Source organism: Desmodus rotundus, chromosome 9 (assembly GCF_022682495.2).
Source record: "Desmodus rotundus isolate HL8 chromosome 9, HLdesRot8A.1, whole genome shotgun sequence".
NCBI classification, from domain to species: domain Eukaryota; kingdom Metazoa; phylum Chordata; class Mammalia; order Chiroptera; family Phyllostomidae; genus Desmodus; species Desmodus rotundus.
In genome coordinates, this window is record NC_071395.1 from 57,212,726 (window position 1) to 57,236,165 (window position 23,440).

At 46.4% G+C, this 23,440-nt stretch overlaps 1 protein-coding gene across 3 annotated transcripts in view; it reads right to left on the reverse strand.

Moving 5' to 3' along the window:
* The window catches only part of ADAMTS2 (ADAM metallopeptidase with thrombospondin type 1 motif 2), a 294,714-nt gene that overhangs the window by 12,664 nt on the left and 258,610 nt on the right, over nt 1-23,440 (reverse strand). For 2 of the 3 annotated variants that reach the window (XM_053910547.2, XM_053910545.1), the window contains 6 exons: nt 6,563-6,686; nt 6,138-6,218; nt 4,377-4,543; nt 2,894-3,053; nt 1,273-1,405; nt 375-582 (listed from right to left, as the gene is read on the reverse strand). In XM_053910547.2, the coding sequence (XP_053766522.1) occupies nt 375-582; nt 1,273-1,405; nt 2,894-3,053; nt 4,377-4,543; nt 6,138-6,218; nt 6,563-6,686 (873 nt within the window). The remainder of the gene's footprint in view (nt 1-374; nt 583-1,272; nt 1,406-2,893; nt 3,054-4,376; nt 4,544-6,137; nt 6,219-6,562; nt 6,687-23,440) is intronic. The other variant, XM_053910546.2, reaches the window with a different exon arrangement.

The following is a 23,440-nucleotide window of genomic DNA, read 5'->3' on the forward strand; positions in this document are numbered from 1 at the left end:
GTCCCAGAGACCAACACTGCTCTTCCCAGCCAGAGTCTGAGCCCTCCTTTGTCCCTGTCCCCTCCTGCCACCTTGGTCAGCCTTCTGAACCACACATCCACTCATGGTGATGAGAATCTGGGACCTCTGAGGAACTGGGAGCCCCAGCTGCTCTCAGCCTCCTGGGATTCCACTGGGATTCCACTTGGAGCACAGGGGAGCCCTGGCCCTGAGGACAAACATTCCAGAGCACTGACTGCTTATCACCATGGGTGCCCTGAGACCTACAGGGTGTGGCTGTGGCATGAACTGCACCTGGACAGACACCTCAGTCTCACCCAAGCTTGGTTTGGGGGCCGAGAACACAGGGCCAGGGGGCCAGAGGGACTACTTACCTGGGACCAGGGTCCAGCTCGCCACCGACCAGGACAGAGGTCACGGTTGCAGGGCCGGCGGCCCTCGGGCCGGGCGTCATTACAGTGCTTGGTGTGCACAGAGCGGGTGGTGTTGTTGTGCAGCGGCTGAATGCAGCGCACGGAGCGGACCTGTGTGCCTGTGCGCCCGCAGCTCTGACTGCACGGCTCCCACTCGCCAGGGACCCATCTGCCAGGGCAGAGTGGCACATGGTCAGGCCCCCTTGGCCTCGGTGGACAAGAGGGAAGGCCTCCTGCTCCCCCCAGGCATGACTTCCCCATTCTCACAAAGGTGCCCCTGTCTTACCCAGGTCTTGTAGATAAGGAACCCTACACGTGTCCACTGCTGAGAGCCCCATGGGGGCGGCTGTGTATTGCCCAGGCTGAGAGGCACTGTCAGCCTCTGTACCTTATGTGGCTCTGGCTCTGGCCTCTGCCCTCAGCTTCTGCTGATGTCACCAACCCTTCTAGGCAGCACCTGTCCCTGCATGCCCCCACCTAGTACCAACCATCTTCCCCTCTCAGGGCCCAGACATGCAGCCCTGCCAGACCCTGGGGCTGGGGGCGGAGGACACAGCTGCTGTTGCGGGCTGTCTTGGAAACACCTCCCAGAGGAACAGAAGCCAGCCCTGTACCCTGAGACTCCATTTCCCCATCTGAGCAGTACCACCTCAGTGTCTCTGATATGTACAGTAGTCTTCCAGGTTTGCCAAGTCTGAGCAGGGATGGGGCCTCCCAGACTTGGGGGATATGAGGCCTGGCTACTCAGGGGCCAAATTCTTTGCATCCCTCGACTGGGGCTTCAGGGGGTCTGCCCTCTACTCCCCTGGGGGTGCTCACAGGCTGGGAGCCAAGCAGCTGGGCAGCCCCAGGCACTCACATGGGCTGGGAGCACTCCTGTGGGTTGCAAGCCCGGCGGATGGCTTTGGGCTTCGTAAGGGCATCACAGAAGCTTCGGTGCACCATCTTGAGGTCCAGCCTCCGGCGGCAGCCATACTTGGTGAACTGGGACCCTGAAGATGAGAGCTTGAGGGGGCTCAATGGGGTGGGGTGGCCCCTCCAGGGGGCTCAAAGGGGTGGATTCACCTGCAGCTTTAGCCCCATTCTTCCCAACTTTCTGATGGGTTGGGGTGGAGGGTAGGGCAGTGTGCCCGAGTTGGGCCTTGGAGATGTCTAGCCGGGTGTCCCCCAGGCACCCTAGACTGGGTGCTGGCCTTTTGGGGTGGGGGAAAGGTTTCATCTCCTCTCCCATTGCTTAGCCATTTATTCCTCCTTGAACTAACATGCACTGAGGACTTGGTGCAACCCAGCCGTTGCCTAAATATGGAAACATGTCCTGTGTGTTTTCTCCCATCATGGTCTGGTGCAGCACTCTCCACTAGGGGCCATTTTTGCACCCAGGGACATCTGGCAATGTCTAGAACACTTAGTCATCACAGCCGGGGGCTGGGGGAGGCCTCTGGGCATCGGCAGACCTTAGCCGGAGGAGCAGCTTAGCATCCTACAATGCCCAGCAAAGCCCATAGCAGAGAATTATAGAGACTGAGGTGTCAGCACTGCTGAGGTCATGGAGCCCCAGCTCCGGGGTGGGTGGGGCAGCCTGATCTGTTGTGGGTGTCTGGAAGCATCAGAGGAAGTAGAGGATGGGGGTACTTGTTTAGTGGGAAGGCAGCGGAGGGCCCCTGGAGGGGACAGCCTGTGAAAAGGCCCTGAGGCAGGACCATGGCTTGACCCCAGCCTGGTGATCAGCAGTAAAGGTCAGCAAGTTGCCTGGACCTCGGAGGCTATGAGGAGAATTTTGGTTTTTATTCTAAGAGCAGAGGGAGTTGCTGAAGACTATGACACCAGGGAGGGACATGGCCTGATCTGCCTCTTTCATAGGTCACTGTGGGGGTGAGTGAACCCACAGGGCCAGGGAGGGAGCGAGGGGAGTGTCAGGACTGGGAAGATGGTAGGAGCAGGTGTGTCCAAGAGATACAAAAAGTGGGGGTCAATAGGAGGATGAGCCAATGAAATCCGTGGGGGTCACGGAGGCTCAACAGGAGGCTGGGGACACCATTCTGCAGGTGCAGACTTGCCTCTGCCAGCGCAGCCCCCCGTCCCCTGTGCCCTGCCTCATGATGCCATAGTAACCCACCCAGGCCTCCCTCCAGCAACCCCTGCCAGGCCCACTCCTGCTTTCCCTATGGACCTGGCTCCCACTGGCATCTGTCTGTCTGTCTGTGGAGCCCCACGTGTGCCCCCAGGCTGCCTCTGGCCTGACGCCCTGAACACCTCCTCCTATTCACACCCCCACCCTCCCCCCTGCTCCCACCCGAGCAGGGCTAGGCCCCTGTCCCCCAGGTACTGGCCACTGCCTCAGCCTCCCTAGCCCCAGAAGCCAGTTTTCTTGGGCCTGGCATGTGCCTCTGGCCAGCAGTCAGCAGGGCTCCCCACCCAGAGACCCTTTCCATTCAGCCCCTGGCTCCTTCTGGGCCCACAACCCTGAGAATTCCCCTCACCTCCACCACAGGGCTTGGAGCACAGAGACCACTTCTTCAGGGCCCACTCGTAGCCTGTGGAGTCGTCTTCCAGGACCTGGTTGTCATCCACATTGAGTGAATCCTCATGGATCATGTACTTGTACGTCAGTGAGATCCGGGAATCCCCCTGCGGGATTACCTGTGCCCCCACACGGCCATAGAGCCAGTTTAGAAAGCTCAACTGGCCACAGTTACAGCCTAGCCTCATTATTCGTGGTTGTTATGTTTTAGAAAGTCCCCAATACTGAGCCACTGCTTGCACGGATCAGAGTTGGGGTCCTGAGAGGCTACGGTCACAACATTTTCATCAGCTGTCAGTGGGTAACCTTATTTTACACATCTTTGTGTTTAAAGACACCTCACTTAATACATGTTAACTCCCTGCCATCTGAGCCCGGCCAGCACCCTGAATTCAGGCCTGAAGGAGCACGCTGTGCTGCACCAGCTCCTTGGGCGCCTACAGCGCCTCGCTCTTGGCAATAGCACACAGCACTCCAGCATCTCGCCTGGGGCCGTTTTAAACAGTGAACCCCTTTAAAGCACAAAAATGTGAAAAATGCACACTAAATACACTGTGAAAAGGACACTTATTAACAGGAGGAGCTAAAACAAGAAGCAGAGTGTCATCTGGCTCCACCTCAGCAGGGACAAGCATGTCAGGGCTACAGATTTTCCGCTGCTCTGCACTTGTCTGCAAATGACTGAGAAAATCGCTTCGAATATTGATTTGGGGATTACAGATCCATTTCAGCAAGTAGGCGAATTTACCAGTGCAGACACTGCAGGTCCCGAGGCCCACCTACACATGTACTGGCAGGCAGGTCGCCCATCGCACCTGGGGCACAGTCCCTGCAGGCAAAGCAAGGGTGTGCAGGCCCAAGACAGCCTGCAGGGACTCAGGGGCCTACGGCGCACCACAATGGGCTCCCTTTGGCCTTATCTGTAGCGTTTGGATTTTTTTACAGGTAAAGTATGTTACTTATGCAATTACAATTAATTTTTAAAAAGTGATTTGAAAATAAAGTCCCCTCTGTACTCCCATAACCAGGAGCAGACTGTGGTCTTGGAGTCAGGAGCCCTGGGGTCCAGTCCTGCTCAGGGACAAAGTCCAGTGTGACCTGGGTCTGGTGTCCTAATGTCCTGAGCCCTGTCTGTCACTCCCAGGGTGTGGCAGGGTTTGGGTTTGATGGCAGATGTGAAGGAGCATGATGAAAGGTGGCTGTAAATGTCACTTGGCAGGCAAACCAAACCTTTACAGGGGAGAGTTCATTTAAGGTCCCCCAGGGGGCGACGCAGGGCCAGAGCCCCACTGGCAGCTCCATGTCTGTCCCTTGCTCTCACACACAAATGGAGGTCCCTAGTCCAAAGGACAGGTCAGAGGGCCATTGCAAGCATGGCCTGAAGGATGCGGGGGCTCTGTCCCTCACCCCGTGGCCAGTGGACCCCTGGCAGGGGAACTTACGAGCACAGCGATGGAGCCGCGGAGAGGGCCCATGGTCTGCAGTGTCTCCCGGCTGTCTTCGTCCCGATATTCCCACTCCACCCCCATGGCGATGAACGATTTGGAATTGGGATTGATGTCGTTCTCCTCATTTAAAATGAACTTGCCTGTCTCCAAGTTCTTGATGGCTGAAAATGGCAAAAAGGAGCCCCCACTGTGATCCCCAGGGGGAGACTCAGACACACAATGTCGGGGACACTGGTGGGGTGCACTTGTTTGGGCAGTGGCAGGGACTGTCCCTGCCATAGACAGCCCACATCACCTGAGAGCCAGGCCTGCCCTCTGCTGCTCAGCCAGAACTGGTGTCTTCCTGCCAGGCTCAGGGTCCTTTCCCATTTCTTGCCCCCACAGGCCCTGGGGGTACAGGGGCTCTTCTCAGATGTAGTTCAACAGCTATCAAGGCCACCCCCCTGCAGTCCCCTGTAGCACTCCACAGGCACTCAGAGGCACGGCTGCGCTACCTAACGCCCCAGAGGCAGGGCATCTGCTGGACACTGGGGTGTGGGGCCGGGGTGGGGATTTCCTGCCAAGGGGTGAGCACATGTGCAGCTGAGAATCAGGGTCTCCCCCATTCATCCAGTGGCCCAGCCTGGCCCCCCTGAGTCCCCACACCCTTGAAGAGGCTTGGCTTGGTGGTGGTCACCCAGGCTTCAGGGCACTCTCTAAGAATATTTACAACAGCGCCATGCTCCCTGCACTGTGGGAGGAGGCACTGGGGAGCTGCTGGGTGATCTGAGGGGGCCCACAGATGGGCACAAGGCTCCTTGAACCCTCTTTGTGTGCCAGAAAGTGAGCCTCAGCTGGCACCAGCCCTCACTCTGCTCCTGGGGCCTGGGGTCTGTAGCCATCTTTATTTTTTCCCCAGTAATCAACTTTTGTATTTGCCTTCTGTTTAAGGCAAGTGGTACTGGTTTTGTGTTTTGGGTAGCCACATAGAGGTTGTTTTTTATAATAAGGAAAAAAGAAAAATGAGTGTTAAAAGAAAGTGGTCTCTGTTATGTGTCAGCAGCGATGCTAGATGGGGAGATCCTTCCCTAGTCGGACCACCATTGGACAGGGAAGAAGGTGGGGCACAAACTGGGGAAGGCACATGTCCAGGATCCCAGCCCCCCAGTGGCCCTTTGTGTCACTTTTGGGCCTCTTGACTACCCAGGAGGTTGGGTCCAGATGCCTTTGGGGGGAGGGGGTGGGGATAGGTTGAGCCCCTGCAAGGGGTCCTGGCAGGGGCTGCCATGTGGGAAGGAACACCCAGATTGTTAGAACATCTGACATTTCAAAAGTGACCAGAAACCTCTAATGCAGATGGAATCTCAGGAATTTAAAATTACACTAATTGAAAACATGTAAATACACTGTAGGAGGCCATCCTCCCACCCACCTCCAGCCCTCTGGTTGGCGTGTGGGTGGCTACCCAGACCTGGGCTGTTTGCAGACCTGCCTGCCTTCCAGTGGGGAGGAGGCAGCCCCCTCAGCCTTGACATGGGGAGTCCCCGTTCTGTGGGCTGGGGCGTGTGACACACGGCTCTCCACAGCTGCTGCCAGGGGCCCTGTGATCCAAATGTGCGGCCTCTCTGCCAGGAGGTGAGCCCAGGAAAGGTCCACAAAGATGTGGGGCTGAGCCAGGGACAGGGAGGGGCCCAGTCGGACCTCTGACCCCCGGGATTCTGCACCCCCAAGGGGCAGGGCTGTGGCTCTGCCAAGCTCATGGGCTCCAGAACTTACCCAGGTGGTGGCTGGTCGAGTCTGCCTCCTGGATGAGCAGGTGTCTGGCTCCTGCCGGGATCTCGAACATCTTCACGTAGCCTTTGTGGGGTGAGAAGAGGGGGTCGCTGGTTGCAGGGGACAGGTGCCTTTGGTAGGCCCCTGCCCTCAAACAGACACCTGAGACCACCCTGCGTGCCTCTATCTGGCTTCCTCTGCCCTGACCTCTCACTTGGCCCCCACACTCCTTCCCCCCACCCAGCCTGGGGCCTGAGTCAGGCTGTCCTGGCTTAGTTTCTCCCACCACTTCACCCTTCCAGATCCCTGCCCCCACACCCAGAACAGTCAGGAACCCAGACAGAGACCCAAGGATAAGCCCAGCCCATACCCACCCACTGGGTGCTGTGGACATTCAGGCTGCAAGACCTTAAGGAGGGCTCACTCACCCAGCTTCTTAGGTGAGCGCGTGAACATGCCCTTGACCACTTTGCAGTGGGTGTTGTCCCCTCCACACACGCCGCACTTGTCCTCCTGCTTGCTGGATCCGATCACCCCGTCACAGCCCACCTTCTGCGGGGGGAGAGGGTTGCAGTGTCCACTGAGCCCCGCCCCTCTGCCCTGGGCTCTGGCCTGTGTCCTAGGACATTAGCACCTGTCCCCCCAGGTAACCCCTCTTAGCACTTCCCAGTGCAGGGGGAGGAGATGACTTTGGGGCCAGATGGACCCCTGTGCCCTCCTGAGGAACAGCCACTTCCCTGCGTGCCCATTCACTCCTCTAGACAGTGTGACTTCAGGGAGTTCTGCACAGCCTAAATGGAGCTGCATTCTGAGACTATCTTGGCTTGGTAAGCTGGCCTCAAAGTGAACGTTTCCGTCCCAAGAGCTGTAACTCAGACCTGGCCTCTGTCCCTTGCCCCAGGGCCTTCCAGTGCAGCCCTGGCCACGGCCCACCAGGGTTCCCATCCACAGCTTAGGCCTGGATGCCCCAGCCTTCACATTGCCCTCAGAAACACAATGTCCTCTTTAGTGGGTCTTTGGTCTTCGGGTGTCTAGACAGGAGGTAACAAGAGTTGGGACGAACACTTTTGCCTTCATTCTCTCAACAAATACCTTCAGCTCAGCCCACTCCGGTGGCAAAAATTATTCCACACTGAGTGGGGACGTTTCTTTGCCCAAGGTCACCTGGTGGAGGCAGTAATAAGTTCAGGTTCTTTTACTCTCTAATCCCTGGCAGTATGCTATTCCTGGAACCATGGAAGCTCAAAAGGGAGCAACCCCTGCATGTCGAAGGCCTGAGGCCACTTTCATACCAACATGCACACCCACAGCTCTCCTCCCTCAGCAGGAAAATGACCTCCCCTGAGTTGGTCCGCCACCTGCTTGTCCTAGAGTGTGCCATGGCTTTGCATATTTCCATCTCTTCCCTGGTAGCCAAGAAGCTCAGAGCCACCTCTCACCGCCTTTGGAGAGACCCCTGTCCTCTCCGTTTGCTCTTTGATTTCTGACTTTGGTCTTACTAGGACCTTTCAGTGCTGTGACTTGGCTTGTCTTGCGGTGACTTAGAATATCTTGTCATGGCCTGGGGCAGCAGGATTCCGGAGGAGCCCACCTAGGGCCACCTTTTAGACCCAGACCCGAGCCAGGGACCAGCAGGGGCCCATTGTGACCCACTGGCTCCTCTCTTTGCATCAGGTGGACTTCGGTGAGTTTTTCTCAGAATTCTGGACCTACCTATCTTAAATTAAGAGGCTGACTTGACTGAGTTAGAGCTGGATTTTTTTTTTTTTTTGAAATCCTCAAGGGAAAGCTAAAGGTCAAGATAACTAAGGACAAAAGACAAAAATGGGTGGCTGGTTTTAAACTTTGCCTTTTCCATTGGAATTGCTTTCTAAGGATCTGAACAAAATCTTTTGCTGGGTAAATGAGAACCTAAACTCATTTGGCTCCAAAAATAAGGGGCACTTCCTCCGTCCAGCCTGAATCTCCGTGGAGGAGTCAGGGGGTAGCCTGCACGACATGCCCTGTAGGGAATTCCAACTGCACTGTGTATTAAATAATTGACTCTTCCGGGGATGTGCAAATAAAGGTTGCTTACCGAGTGCTCTGAGGCCTCATGGCTGTATTAGATAGCCTGCGAGAGACACCGAGACCCATATGAGGGATTGAGATGACTGGGGAGGTGAACAGCCCGTGGAGGTCAACTCACAAGCAACACACTTCAACCCACTACACAACATCCCTGGAAATTTGTTCAGACTCTACAGATCTCTAAGTAAACTAAAATCAACATGGGAAATTGTGCCTCCAAGGTCAGAAACTCCCAGACCCCACCCCTCATCAATACTGCCGCAGATACACAATAAATAGGAAGCCTATACTTGGAAGTACTTACACAAAAGGAAAGCTTTAATTAGAAGTGATATCAACTTAAGATTGTCAAACTGTAGCTCTTTTGATGCCTAAATTATTATTTTTTGCATTCAAAACCAGAAAAAGCCAGCTCTAACATTAAACTTGATGGGGAATGAGAAGCTTGAGGAGGTGCACAGGCAAACTGCACTCAGACTAGAAAACCAGAAAGGCTGGTCTTGGGCAGAGGGGAACCAGTGACTGAATGCATTCCTTGGACTACGGCAGAATTAAGGAAGCTACCTAAAGGTTTCCCCCACTCTCTCCAGAACCCTTACGGGTTCACAAAGAACTATAACTTAACTGTTAGATCAGGTGATCCTGGCCATTCAGACCTATTCCAATGAATATAACCACTGGTTTCTGGGAGAAAAACAACGGACTTACCAAATAGGGTCTGCCAGGAAACTCCTGCAGAGGAAGCCAGGCCACCTTGAGAAGGTTAGCCTGAAGGTCAGGTCAGTGAAGACTGACCTGGCATTTAGGGAGAGAAAAGCAGCAGCAGCAGCAGCAAACACAGGGCTGCTCCGAGGACTGTGAGGGGCATTCTCCTTACTCAGTGTAGAGGCAGTTGAGGTCATCATGAAAGGGGAAGCCACTAGGGCCCTTGTAAATACCGGGGCCATTTTATCTGTTCTTAACCCTGTCCAAGAAAAGTAGCAAAACTGGAGAATTAATGCCACAGCTGACCCCAGGACAAGGGCACTGACTAATGACCCCTGCCCTGGAGCTGACCAATCAGTGGAGACCATGACCCTGAAAGGACACACCTGAAAAGCTGATTAATATTCTACTGGGATCCTCTCTGAGACCCTCAATAAATACCCTCCAACTGGAGGACGCAGTGCTGCTCTCCCCATCCCCGCAACAAACTTTGGTTTTATTGATCTGCAAGCCTTTTGAATCATTTTTGGAAGTGAGCAGTGAAAAATAATCAATAAAATGAACAGGTTCATTTTTATTTTAATGATTATTGATAAAAAATTAGCAAAACAAGGGGGAGAACATGATAAACTGGGGGCAAACTTGGTCTTTTAAGGCATAGAAGTCCAAGCTAAAAGCATTGAACTCACCACTTCCCGACCATGCAGTCTTAGAGAAACTGTTTATTCCTGTGTGCAGCATGGAGTCACAGCAGCCCACCCCATCTCTGTCAGGGATATCGCAGGGAGAGAGGAGGTGGCCCTGTAGACAGTCATATGCTGCCTGGGCCAGAGCATGGCCTCAGTGAAGGATGCACGGGATGCTGATGGGACAATGGAGAAAAGGAGGAGGAGGAGGAGGAAACCCCCTTTCAGGCCTCGACAGTGGTGATACCGTGATTTATAATAAATACGTATTAGGAATTCATCTATTTCTGGCACAGAGCTCCTAAAATGCTAGGGATTGCCTGTGTGGAGAGCTGCACAGATGTCTTTTGTTATGCTAATGAGGCGACTTTTGGCATTTCCTAAGGAGGGAGGCTGGTTGCTTAGAGAACCCATCCTGGGATGGGGGGTTGGCAGGTTCAGTCCCACCTCCTGGCCTCCAGGGAGGGGCTGGAGAGCGAACCAATCACTGAGAGCCGATGATTTACTCAGCCACGCTGTAAAAATAGAATAAATAGAGCCATTTTAAGGTGGAGCTGGAGTCACCACTCCACAGCAACAGCCTTGCACATCTTACGCGTCCGATTTTTGGGATATTAAAATGGCAGAATAACCTTTGGAGGGGCCTAAGCAACATTTTGCCCCAAAGACCTGTTTGCAAAGCTAACAAGAAAGCAGGTATTAGGACCACTGGACTGATGACTATTGGACTGAAAGCTGAAAACATTGTTTAGAATTAGTGTCACTGTTATGATATTCGCATCAATAGAAATGCCATCCTTCTACTGACGTCATTGTTCCCCTTCCCTTTCCTTTTGATTCCTAAATGGAACACTAGTTGGGTTCCTGTCTAAATCAGTGATTCCAGAGTAGCCATCATTTGATGCCTGTGGCCTCTGAGTTTGAAAGGCTTTATTTTTTAGGTTAGCACACCTGGCCTCGCAAACAGGCTCTAACGTGGCCTCACCCTCATGATCTGTCAGCCCCAGGACTGGGTACCATACCTGCAGAGCCTCTTTTGTGCTCACTGCTTCCATGGACTGCTGTCTCATTGACTGTGAAGCCTCTTAGGTTCAGACCTCCCTCCTTTTTTGCTTGATGTCAACTGCCTTTCTCTGAGAGGAGAAAGGGTTTTTCCTTCAAGGGAGGGGGGTGACTGCCCAGGTGCTGGCAGGTAGTACGATGCCTCAGAGCAAAGGGGTGCTGTTTCTCAAAAGGTGGTCACCCGTTTAATTGTGTTCCTTTGTTTCCTTTTCTTGTCTCTGTTGGTGTTTGTCATAAGAAAAGTACTCCACAAAGGGAGAGGGCTCCAAACCAGTCTGAGACAATGCAATACACTCTTTGCTTAATAACCGAAAGTGTTTAAAAGAAAAAATAACTTCTAAATGAATCCTAAAAGAAACTTTGGGCATTTGAGTAGATACTTTCGAATTTCTTATTGTTTATCTTGTCTGAAACCTGACAAGACATTTAAAAGAATCTAATAACTCTATGATCATAAACTTGGCAAAGTTAAAAGTCTAATAAGACTTTTTTGAAGTCCTCTCAGTAACTTCCAAAGTCTTCCCACACATATCAGAAATGTAAACATGGCCCAAAACTGCCTGAGACTAAACAAACCAAAGGGAAAAACAGTGGGAGAGAGAGCCTTTCAAAACACGAGGAGCTAAACAGGCTCCCACCCCTACTTAAACATTGTTTATCAAGGACAAATACAAATCTGAAAGGTTTAGCCATTTGAATGAACAAACTAACTTATTCCAACTGTTACAAATTAATGAAGTTTGCTGTACCTGTCTCATGGTTAAAAAAATTTTTTTAAAGTAAAATGATCTGATCTTTGGTTGTATCTGACTATATAGGTGTATGTAGAGGAAATTAACAAAATTGGTTTATATAAAAAGTTCTGTTTAATTGGCTTCAAGAACTTAACCACTTATATAAATTAAGAAATATAACCAACTAACACGAATGTTTTCAGGATCACACGATCTGGGAAAAGATTTAATATCAAAATTGATTTAAGTTTGTTGGTTTAATTAAAATAGCCATGTTATTAAAGTTAGCAACACCTAATACAATATTTTTATTTTATCTGCCTTTTAAAAAAAATAAGTTCATGCTATCTTTGGTATAGGGTTTGTCAATAGGAAAACAGCTTGGGATAATAATCAACTTTGTCTAACGTCTCATAAAATTTTTGAGTAATCTAAATATAATTACAGAAATTTAATAAATTAAACAGCTGAAATGAAACAAAAGGTTGTTGGTGAAACTTTTCAATAATTGTTTTATGATGTATGTACTTAAAAATAATTTCCTAAATTCTTTTGGTAACTTGAAGCCCTAGATTTCTACTGAGTTAAGTTAAAGGATGAAAATGGGAGCAGCCCTGTCCTCCCCTGAGCACCACACCTGCAATGGAGTCGCAGAGTTCTGACGGAGAGAGATTCAAGGTTGATGTTGAAACTGCCAATCAATCTGTGACTATTAAGACCAGCTTAGGTGACCTGGGAATAGGTGATGACCCAGTTCCTCTACCAAGCGTTGCCGCAGCAATGTTAGGAAAGGTCACTCAGTGGCGCATGGATGACTGGCCTCCTCCTCCTGAAGATTACGAGAACATAGAGGAGTGGACAGATGATATCCTTGTATGGGACCCGGAATTCCTGAAAGTTGACCAAAGAACACTTTTTAAACTTCTTCTGGCTGCAAACTAGTTAGGCATCAAAGGTTAGCCTGATGTTACATGCAAGACTGTTGCCAGTGTGATCAAGGAGAAAACTGAAGAGATTTGCAAGAACTTCAATACCAAAAATGACTTTACTGAAGCCCTGGCTGGGTGGCTGAGTTGGTTGGGGTGTTGTCCCGTACACTGGGAAGTTGCAGGTTAGATCCCTGGTCAGGTAATATACCTAGGTTGTGGGTTTGATCCCTGGGGGGGGCATGTATAGGACACAACTGATGGATGTTTCTCTCTCTCTCTGTTCCTCTCTCTCAAATCAATAAACATAGCCTCAGATGAGGGAAAAATGACTTTCCTGAAGAAGAAGAGGAAGCCCAGGTACGAAAAGAGAACCAGGGGTGAGAAGAGAAGTGAAATGTTGTATCCAACACTGTGACACTGTAAGGGCTGTTCCAAACACTAGTTGCACTGCTCTGCTTATAACTGTTAATATCAGACAAACAGCAGACAAATGCAGAGCAAAGGCATTGTGTTGGCAGGACAGTGTGCTCATTGCATGTGCAGTCTGGGCACACATTCCAACCCTATGGCTGAGTCTGTCCCAGTCTGATCAAGTTTCTTTTCTGTTTGCTCTGAACAACACTGAGTTGTGGGTCTCTACATCAGGTGGCATTTTGGGCTTTCTCTCTTTTTGTCAAGTGATTTCTGCCCAGTTTATTGTCCAGTTAACTTTAGTTTAGTGACCTTTTTAAAAAATGGCACTGTAGATGGCAGCAAGATAGGTGGGAGCAGAGTCCACTTCCCTTCAACGCCAGTGAAACACCTAGCTGATCTGAGGAGCAGAGCGAACAGCCAACAGTATTCCAGCATATATGAAGATCGGAGACCAAAGATAGAGGACACTGAAAGATCAGACGGTAAGAAGAGTGCTTAAGGACAATAAGGTCCCTGGGACCAGCGCGGGGACCAGGGCGGCTGAAGCCCCGGCCCGGGTGCAGGGTCTGCTGCAGGATTATTGGGAGAGAGCCAGGCTGGGCTGTGTGAGAGGCCAGGTGCTTGTTTGGACCAGGGGGCTTGAATAGGAAGAATTTCTCAAAAAGGAAAAGAAAATAGAGGGACGCAGCAGCTAGTTAGAGAACTCTCCGCAGCAGCTGTGGCCTCTGGTGCCTCTCCCTGCTCAGCCCCTGGACTGTGAACGTGGAAAAGCAGCCCCAGCGCTCACCTGAAGCCCGGCTGGCGTGCACCCAGATTAGTGGACTGGGGGCCCACAACTGAAACTCCGGGTGAGCGCGCACCCTGATAAGCGGCCTGGCTGCCTGGGCGCCAGACCCAAAGTGCCCCAGTGGGCGCGTACCCCAATCAGTGGCCTGGGGCCCACATCTGAAACCCCCGGTGGGCGCGCTCCCTGATAAGCGGCCTGGCTGCCTGGGCCCACAGACAAAAAGAGCCTGGGTGGGCACGCACACCTAAAACCCCGGCTGGGTGCCCACACTTGAAACCTTGGGTGGGTGCGCAACCGCATCAGTGGCTGGCTGCCCGACCCCTCCCCTCGAAGAGACCCAAAGCGGGGGATCTGCAGCCAACCCAAGTCCAAAGTGGAGATCGGCCACACCACCCAATCAACAGCCTGGCTGCCTGCAGGCGACCACACCCAAAAGCACGGGTTCTGAAAAACTCCTACCTAGCCCCTGAGCACAGGACCCTGCAGGGCCTACTGGCTCTCTAGGAGGAAGGCAGAACGCCCAGCAGAGGGGAGCTGCAGGGCTAGGGGAGACTGCATGCCCCGGAAAGACTTGACCCAGTAGGGGGCTGAACTACCCCAAAGCAGCACCGAGAGCCCCTAGCATCTAAGACAGCAAAGAGCAAGAAGGTGGAAAGTGAGTTGCCCCTAATTGGTGCAACTCAAGGACAGCACAGCTGGTGAACTAAAGGCCTAGTGGGGAGCAAAAGGACCCTGAGGAACTGGACTGGAGGCTGGACAACAGCAAAGAGTGTGGCTCAGTAAGGGAGAAAAGTGAAACCAATCCTTCCAACCACCCCCTCCCGATCCACAGACAGGAAGACCAGCAGAACTAACCTGACCTGTTTAAAGCCAGCAGAAAACTTTTTTTTTTCCTCCTTTCCCCCTGAATTCCTTCTTCCTTTCTGTCCTTCTTTCTTCTTTTTTATTCCTTCTTCCTGCCTTCTTTTATTTATTCTTTTGTTTTAATTTTTGTTAAAATTCCTTCTTATCTTGCCTCTGATCTTTCTTTATCCCTTCTTCCTTCCTTCCTTTCCTTTTCTATTCCCTTTTTCCCTCCTTCCCTTCTTCTTCTTTTTTCTTTTTTTTTTTTTTGCCCCCATTCCTCTTTTTCCCACAGGTGAGACAAGAAAACCGGGAGTGCTGAAAAGACCAGAGTTAGACCGTGTTACATCCATAAACGTCAGCTCAAGACCAGTGAGCACAGGAGATTAAGGAGACAGCACCACTGAATCCCATTGGCATTCTACCATAGAAGTTCATACCATAAACCCAGGGAGTCAGAATAGATCAATTTAAGAAGCAGGGGCTAACAAGAAGAGTCTCACAAACAATGGGAAGACAAAGAAACAATTCCCAAATGAAAGGAAAGGAGGAAGCCTCAGAAACAATGCTAACTGAAAAAGAGGAGTGTCAACTATCAGATACTGAGTTCAAAGCAATGGTTATCAGGAAGCTTACCGAGCTCTCTGAGCTCACAGAGAACTACCAGAAACTACAGGGAAACTACAATGAACGCACTGCATACTATATTAACATGAAAAAGGAAATAGAAACTATCAACAAGGGCCAAGAGGAAATGAAGAATACAATTTCTGAATTGAAGAACACAGTAGAAGGAATGAAAAGCAGATTTGATGAAGCAGAAGATCGGATCAGCGAGCTGGAGGACAAAGGAGAAAAAAACACCCAGAAAGAGCAAGAAAAGGAAAACAGGCTCAGAAAGAATGAACAGGGGTTAAGGAAAATGCAGGACACCATGAAACGTAATAATATCTGTATAATAGGGATACCAGAAGGAGAAGAAGAAGAGCAAGGGATAGAAAACCTGTTGGAAAAAGTAACGATGGAAAATTTCCCTAATCTGAGGAGAGAAAAAGTCACCCAAATCCAGGAAACACAGAGAGTCCCAAGCAAGAGGAACCCAAAAAGGCCCACTGCAAGACACATCATGATTAAAATGGCAAATTTCCAAGACAAAGAGAGGATCTTAAAGGCAGCAAGGGAGAAACAAGAAGTAACATACAAGGGAGCCCCAATAAGGTTAGCAACTGACTTCTCAATGGAAACGCTCCAAGCCAGAAGAGAATGGCAAAAAATATTCCAAGTAATGAGAAACAGAGGCCTGCAACCAAGACTACTTTACCCAGCAAGGCTCTCAATCAAGATAGAAGGCCAAATAAAGAATTTCCCAGACAAAAGAAGTCTAAAAGAATACACTTCCACCAAACCAGCTCTGCAAGAGATGCTAAAGGGACTGCTTTAAGGAAAGGAAGGAAAAGAGAAAGAGAGAGGAACACAGGTAGGAAAAAAGGCAATGAATAACTACCTATCGATAATAACCTTAAACGTAAATGGATTAAATGCTCCAATCAAAAGACAGAATAGCTGAATGGATAAGAATACATGACCCACACATATGCTGCCTACAAGAGACCCATCTCAGGACAAAAGACTTACACAGACTGAAAGTGAAGGGCTGGAAACAAATTTTCCAAGCAAACAGACAGGAAAAAAAAGCAGGGGTAGCAAAACTCATATCAGACAAAATAGACTTCCAAAGAAGGGCCATAAAAAGAGACCCAGAAGGTCACTTCATAATACTCAAAGGAAGAATCCACCAAGAAGACATAAACATTGTAAATATATATGCACCTAACATAGGAGCACCCAAATGCATAAAGAAAGTCTTGGAGGACTTCAAGAAAGATATTGACAGCAACACAATTACAGTAGGGGACTTTAACACCCCACTGTCAAAAATGGAGAGGTCTTCCAAACAAAATATCAACAAGAATATTGTGTCACTTAACAATACCCTAGATGAAATGGACTTAACTGATATATATAGAGCTTTTCATCCCAAAGGAGCAAAATACACATTCTTTTCAAGTGTCCATGGAACTTTTTCAAAGATAGACCACATGATAGGACACAAAGCAAGCCTCAACAAATTCAAGAAAATTGAAATCATATCAAGCATCTTCTCTGACCACAAGGGTCTGAAACTAGAAACCAACCCCAAGGGTAAAAACCCAAAACACTCAAAATCATGGAGACTGAATAGCATGCTATTAAACAATGAATGGGTGAAGAACAAGATTAGGGAAGAAATCAAAAACTTTCTGGAAACAAATGAAAATGAACTCACAACAACCCAAAACCTATGGGACACAGCAAAGGCAGTCCAGAGAGGGAAGTTCATAGCAATACATGCCTACCTTAAAAAGATAGAAACATTTCAAACAAACAACATCACCCTACGCCTACAAGAACTGGAGGAACAACAACAAAGACAGCCCAGAGGAAGCAGAAGGAAGGAAATAACCAAGATCAGAGCAGAACTAAATGACATAGAGACTAAAAGCACAATTGTAAGGATCAATGAATCCAGGAGCTGGTTCTTTGAAAAGATAAACAAAATCGACAAGCCTTTAAGTAGGCTCATCAAGAAGAAAAGAGAGAGGATCCAAATAAACAGAATTAGAAATGAAAGTGGAGAGATTACAACTGATACCACAGAAATACAAAGGATCGTAAGAAATTACTATGAAGAACTGTATGCTAAGAAATTTGAAAACCTAGATGAAATGGACACATTTCTAGAAAAATATAATCTTCCAAAACTGAATGAAGAAGAAGCAGAAAACCTGCACAGACCAATAACAGCAGAGGAAATTGAAGCAGTCATCAAAAAACTCCCAATACACAAAAGCCCTGGACCAGATGGTTTCAGAGGAGATTTCTACAAAGCATTTAAGGGAGAGCTAACCCCCATCCTCCACAGATTATTTCAAAAAATTCAAGAAGATGGAACACTCCCAAACTCTTTTTATGAAGCTAACATCACCCTAAGCTCAAAACCAGATAAAGACATAACAAAGGAAGAAAACTTCAGGCCAACATCGCTGATGAACATACATGCTAAAATCCTCAACAAAATACTGGCAAACTGCATCCAGCAATACATTAAAAAGATCATACACCATGACCAAGTGGGATTCGTCCCAGGGATGCAAGGATGGTACAATATTCGCAAATCAATAAACATAATACATCACATCAATAACAGCAAAGACAAAAATCACATGATCATATCAATAGATGTGGAAAAAGCATTTGATAAGATACAACACCCATTTTTGATAAAAACACTCAGCAAAGTGGGAATAAAGGGAGCATTCCTCAACATAATAAAGGCCATATACGAGAGACCTACAGCCAACATCATACTCAATGGACAAAAACTTAGAGCTTTCCCACTAAGATCAGGAACAAGACAAGGATGCTCTCTTTCACCACTCCTATTCAACATAGTATTGGAAGTCCTAGCCACAGCAATCAGACAAGAAAAAGAAATAAAAGGCATCCAAATTGGAAAGGAGGAAATGAAACTGTCACTGTTTGCAGATGGCATGAGAGTGTACATGGAAAATCCTATAGACTCCACCAAAAAACTACTTGACCTAATAAATGAATTTGGCAAAACAGCTGGATACAAAGTCAATATTCAGAAATCAAAGGCATTCCTGTACACCAACAATGAAACTGCAGAAACAGAAATCAGGAAAAAAATCCCATTTGATATAGCAACAAGAAAAATCAAGTACCTAGGAATCAACCTAACCAAGGAGGTAAAAGACCTGTACTCAGAAAACTACACAACACTGAAGAAAGAAATTAAGGAAGACACAAACAAATGGAAGCATGTACCATGCTCATGGATTGGAAGAATTAACATCATCAAAATGGCTATACTACCCAAAACAATTTATAGATTCAATGCAATCCCTATTAGAGTACCCATGACATATTTCACAGATTGAGAACAAACATTTCAGAAATTCATATGGAACCATAAATGACCCCAAATAGCTGCAGCAATTTTGAGAAAGAAGAACAAAGCAGGAGGGATCACAATATCTGATATCAAATTGTATTACAAGACCACTGTCATCAAAACAGCCTGGTACTGGCATAAAAACAGGCACATAGACCAATGGAACAGAATAGAGAGCCCAGAAATAAACCCAAGTCTCTATGGTCAATTAATATTTGACAAAGGAGGCAGAAGCATAAAATGGAGCAAAAACAGCCTCTTCAACAGATGGTGTTGGGAGATCTGGACAGCTACATGCAAAAAAATGAAACTCGATCACCAACTCACGCCATATACGAAAATAAATTCAAGATGGATAAAAGACTTAAATATAAGTTGTAACACCATAAAAGTCCTTGAGGAAAATATTGGCAGGAAAATCTCAGACATTCCACGCAACAACATCCTCACAGACATGTCCCCTAAAGCAAGGGACATAAAGGAAAGAATAAACAAATGGGATCTCATCAAAATAAAAAGCTTCTGCATGGCTAAAGAAAACAGCGCCAAATTACAAAGAGAACCAACAGTATGGGAAAACATATTTGCTAATGATACCTCAGACAAGGGCCTGATCTCCAAAATATATAAAGAACTCACACGACTCCACTCCAGGAAGACAAACAACCCAATGAAAAAATGGGCAAAGGACTTGAACAGACACTTCTCCAAGGAAGACATACAGAGGTCCAGGAGACATATGAAAAGACGCTCAGCATCACTAGCCATCAGAGAGATGCAAATTAAAACCACAATGAGGTACCATCTCACACCAGTCAGAGTGGCCAACATAAACAAATCCACAAACAAATGTTGGAGAGGATGCGGAGAAAAGGGAACCCTAGTGCACTGTTAGTGGGAATGCAGACTGGTGAGGCCACTGTGGAAAACAGTATGGAATTTCCTCAGAAAACTAAAAATGGAACTGCCCTTTGACCCAGTAATTCCGCTGCTGGGATTATACCCTAAGAACCCTGAAACACCAATCCAAAAGAACCTGTGCACCCCAATGTTCATAGCAGCACAATTTACAATAGCCAAGTACTGGAAGCAACCGAAGTGCCCATCAGCAAACGAGTGGATCCCAAAACTATGGTATATTTACACAATGGAATTCTATGCAGCAGAGAGAAAGAAGGAGCTTATACCCTTTGCAACAGCATGGATGGAACTGGAGAGCATTATGCTAAGTGAAATAAGCCAGGAAGTGAGGGACAAATACCATATGATCTCACGTTTAACTGGAACATAATCAATAGAAGAAAAAAGCAAACAAAATATAACCAGAGACATTGAAGTTAAGAACAATCTAACAATAGCCAGGGGGGAGTGGGGTGGGGACAGTGGCAAGAGGGGATTACAGAAACTACTATAAAGGACACATGGACAAAATCAAGGGGGAGGGTGGAGGTGGGGGAGGGAGGTGGTTTCAGCTGTTGTGAGGTGGAGGGATGGGGAGAGAAGGCATGCAACTGTAATTGAATAACAATAAAAAAAAGTTAAAAAAAAACAGAAACTATCCTTACAATTGTATAATTGTCCTGTTTATTAAACAATTCTGTTATTTGAAAAAAAATGGCACTGTAAATAAAACAACCTGCAAAAGTTTTCTAAAATAGAAAAAAAAGATAAAAACGAGTGAATATCTACATCATTTCCAAATAAGATAAAATGCTGAAACATTAATTGCTAAGAAACTCTAAGATTACATGCTTTTGGCTTCTTAGTACAGAAAAACAAAGATATTTGGGTTGGTTAATAAAAATGTTTTATGCTAGGTTAAGGAGACATGTTGCTAAAAATTATAAAATACAACTGTCAGTGAAAGAACCTATATTTCTAGACGTTATAAAATATATTTATGAATTTGCTAATCTACTAAATGCTAATTACTTACTTTTGGTTGTCACCAGAATTAATCCATTAAAGCCATTAAAGATTCTAAAATAAAGATTATTTTAACCTAAAGACCCTTAGGTTAAAGATTCTAAATAATATGGAAGAAAAATTAATATGTACTTTCAATAAGAAGTGGTATAAGGTATGGAGATATGTTCTCATTAAGTAAAATGAAAGTAATTTTGTCCTGGTTATTTCAGAATGGGAAAAGAGAAAGAAAGAATTTTAACTCTTATAATTAAGCTGGCTAAATTTGTTTTTATAAAGGTTTTAAAAGAATTAACTAAGCTTTAAAATCATTGGTATGCTTGTGCAAAGCTAAAACTTAATGTTATTTCTTTCCTAGAAGAGCAAAATTTTCTTCTATTATTGATATGCTCTTAGTAAAAAATTACACAAGGAAACAGATTATCTATTTTATTTACATGATTTTGTGGACTCTGTACCATCAGGCCTTTAATGGCTTAAGTAAACTGAGACTTCCTAATCTTTTTTTTTAAGATTTTATTTATTTATTTTTAGAAAGGGGAAAGGAGAGAAAAAGAGGGAGAGGAACATCAGTGTGTGGCTGCCTCTTTCGCTCCTTGCTGGGGACCTGGCCCACAGCCCAGGCATGTGCCCTGACTGGAAATCGAACCAGCAACCCTTTGGTTCTCAGGCCAGGACTCAATCCATTGAGCCACATGAGCCAGGGCAAGACTTCCTAATATTAACAGAGCTAGATTTTGTTTGCAGCTGCTCAACTTTCTGTATTTGCCTGTGAAGCTTTTGTTGCCAGGATTAAATTAGTGACTTCAGTATTGTTCCCCAGTCACTGATGCTTCCATTTGAACAGATGTTTTTAAACTGTTGATATGTTTGACAGGTTTTCCAAGACCAGATTCTAAATGAAGTCTTACTGACCCAGGGATAATTTTGGGATGTTCTGAAGGGCCTTGAGCACCTCAGAGATATGTTTCTCTCTTTACAAAAGGAGAAATGTTAAACCAGTCAGGCTCACTTGGTGGCCAAATAATTAATGCTGAACATTTCCTTATATTTATGTAGATACGTTATTAATACAAACATTATAAAAATTATATAAAATTCTTAAAATTCTAACATGTCCTGGTAAAGTTATGTCTCTTATCCTATCTTTAAATTGTAAACATTCAGGAACTAACTAAAACATTGCCCACAGACACTGAAGAAAAAGAAAAGTGGCCTTTTAAAAACACAAACTGCTATATAAGTTACCTTGCCAAAATTAATTTCTAAAAGAGCGATGTGCTTTTTGTTCGTTTGTTTTATAGAACTACTAAAAAATAATAAGGGTGAGCCAAATGACTCTCTATAGAAAGCAGGATATGTGCTTTCAGTGGAAAAAGGTCTGGAGCAAGGACATGCTCTTCTGTTGAGGGAAAGAGAATCAACGGTGCTTTCTGGATAAGGAAGAATATAAAGACACAGGTATTTTTTCTGGTTAAGAAAGAAAACAAAAAAAGAAATTTGCCCTAAAATAAAATGATCGTTTAAAGGGAAAGGGTAGGATGAAACTGAAAGGGGTAGGTATGTTGCAGAAGGTTTGTGGAGGGGTCTTGAGAAAGGGTTACACACACAGTCAGTTTAACATGAGAATGTATAACTACATCAATTGCGTTCTTCACATGTATGTATGTGACCTCACCAAATCTTTTATTTTTTAATTAAAAAAAATTTTTTTTGTTATTCAATCACAGCCAAATCTTTAGCCACGGCTGTTTTTATGTCCTTTGCCATTTGCAGACAATTACTGTTTTACTCTGATGCTTTGGCAAAAAATAACATTCTACCAATGTATTTCATCTTCAAGAATTTGTACCTTTAAAAACATAACACTGGATTGGCTAAAGATTTACGGAACTCTAAGAAAAAACTAGATTCCTAAAACTGTTCATAGGAGAAATCAAGATCAGCAAGAACTAATAACATGGGAATGAATGCACTGATAAGGTCGACTATAATTTTTATGACTTTGATATGAAATATTAGTGGTTTTTGATCTTTATTTTCCAGATGTAAGAAAATGAAGCAGACGATCTCTGCTGGGGACAGCTGGCTTGGGATTCTGGCCAGGCCTGTACAGTCTACGCCTTCATTTTCCTTTTGCCCTTACTTTAGTCCCTTCCTTTCTCACAAATAATATGCAAACCAAGCACTCTCTGTAACAGTTATTGTTTCTTTTCCCCCCTTGATTTCTCTCTGGGAAGATAACTTAACATTGGGCATCATCTTCACACCTACTTCACAGGCCAAAACGTGTAACTCATCACACACGCACACACCCACATAGTCCAGCATGTTCCACACCTGGTGGTGTTGGCCCTGGTCAAGGCACCAGATTTGGGAAAACACTTTTTCCTTGGGCAACTATTGCAGCAACCACCACAGCAATAGCCAACCAGAAAAATCTTTAAATTCCCTTGCATGAGTAATATTAGAATTCCTGCCCTGGTTGGTGTAGCTCAATGGACTGAGTGCGGGCTATGAACCAAAGGGTAGCCAGTTCGATTCCCAGTCAGGGCACATGCTTGGGTTGCAGGCCAGGTCCCCAGTGGAGGCCACATGAGAGGCAACCACACATTGATGTTTCTCTCCCTCTCTTTCTCCCTCCCTGTCCCTCTCTCTAAAAATAAATAAATAAAATATTTAAAAAAATAAAAAGAGTTCTTAAAAAAAAAAAAGAAGGTAGAATTCCTTTTAGCCATGTCCTAGTTAAGCATGGTGGTTTGCTCTGTTGTTAATACCTCTTGTTGTACTTGGATAAAACACCTGTGGTACAATACAGGAAAAAATAGATAAAATCTGTCCACAAACCAAATGATTACATACAGTGCCCACAGACCATTCACAGCTCTTTGATATCATGATTCTTTTTTTTTTAGTATTTAATTATTTATTTATTTACTTATTGAATGTTTATGGTTGACATTCAGTAATAATTTTATATAGATTTCAAATGTACAATTTTATTATACATTATTTCAATATATTATTGTGATCATCATCCAAAGTCAAGTCTTTTTTATCAACAATTATTTTTATCCTTTTCTACTTTCCCCATCCTCCTTCCCTGCTTTGATTACCATATTTTTGTCTCTGTTC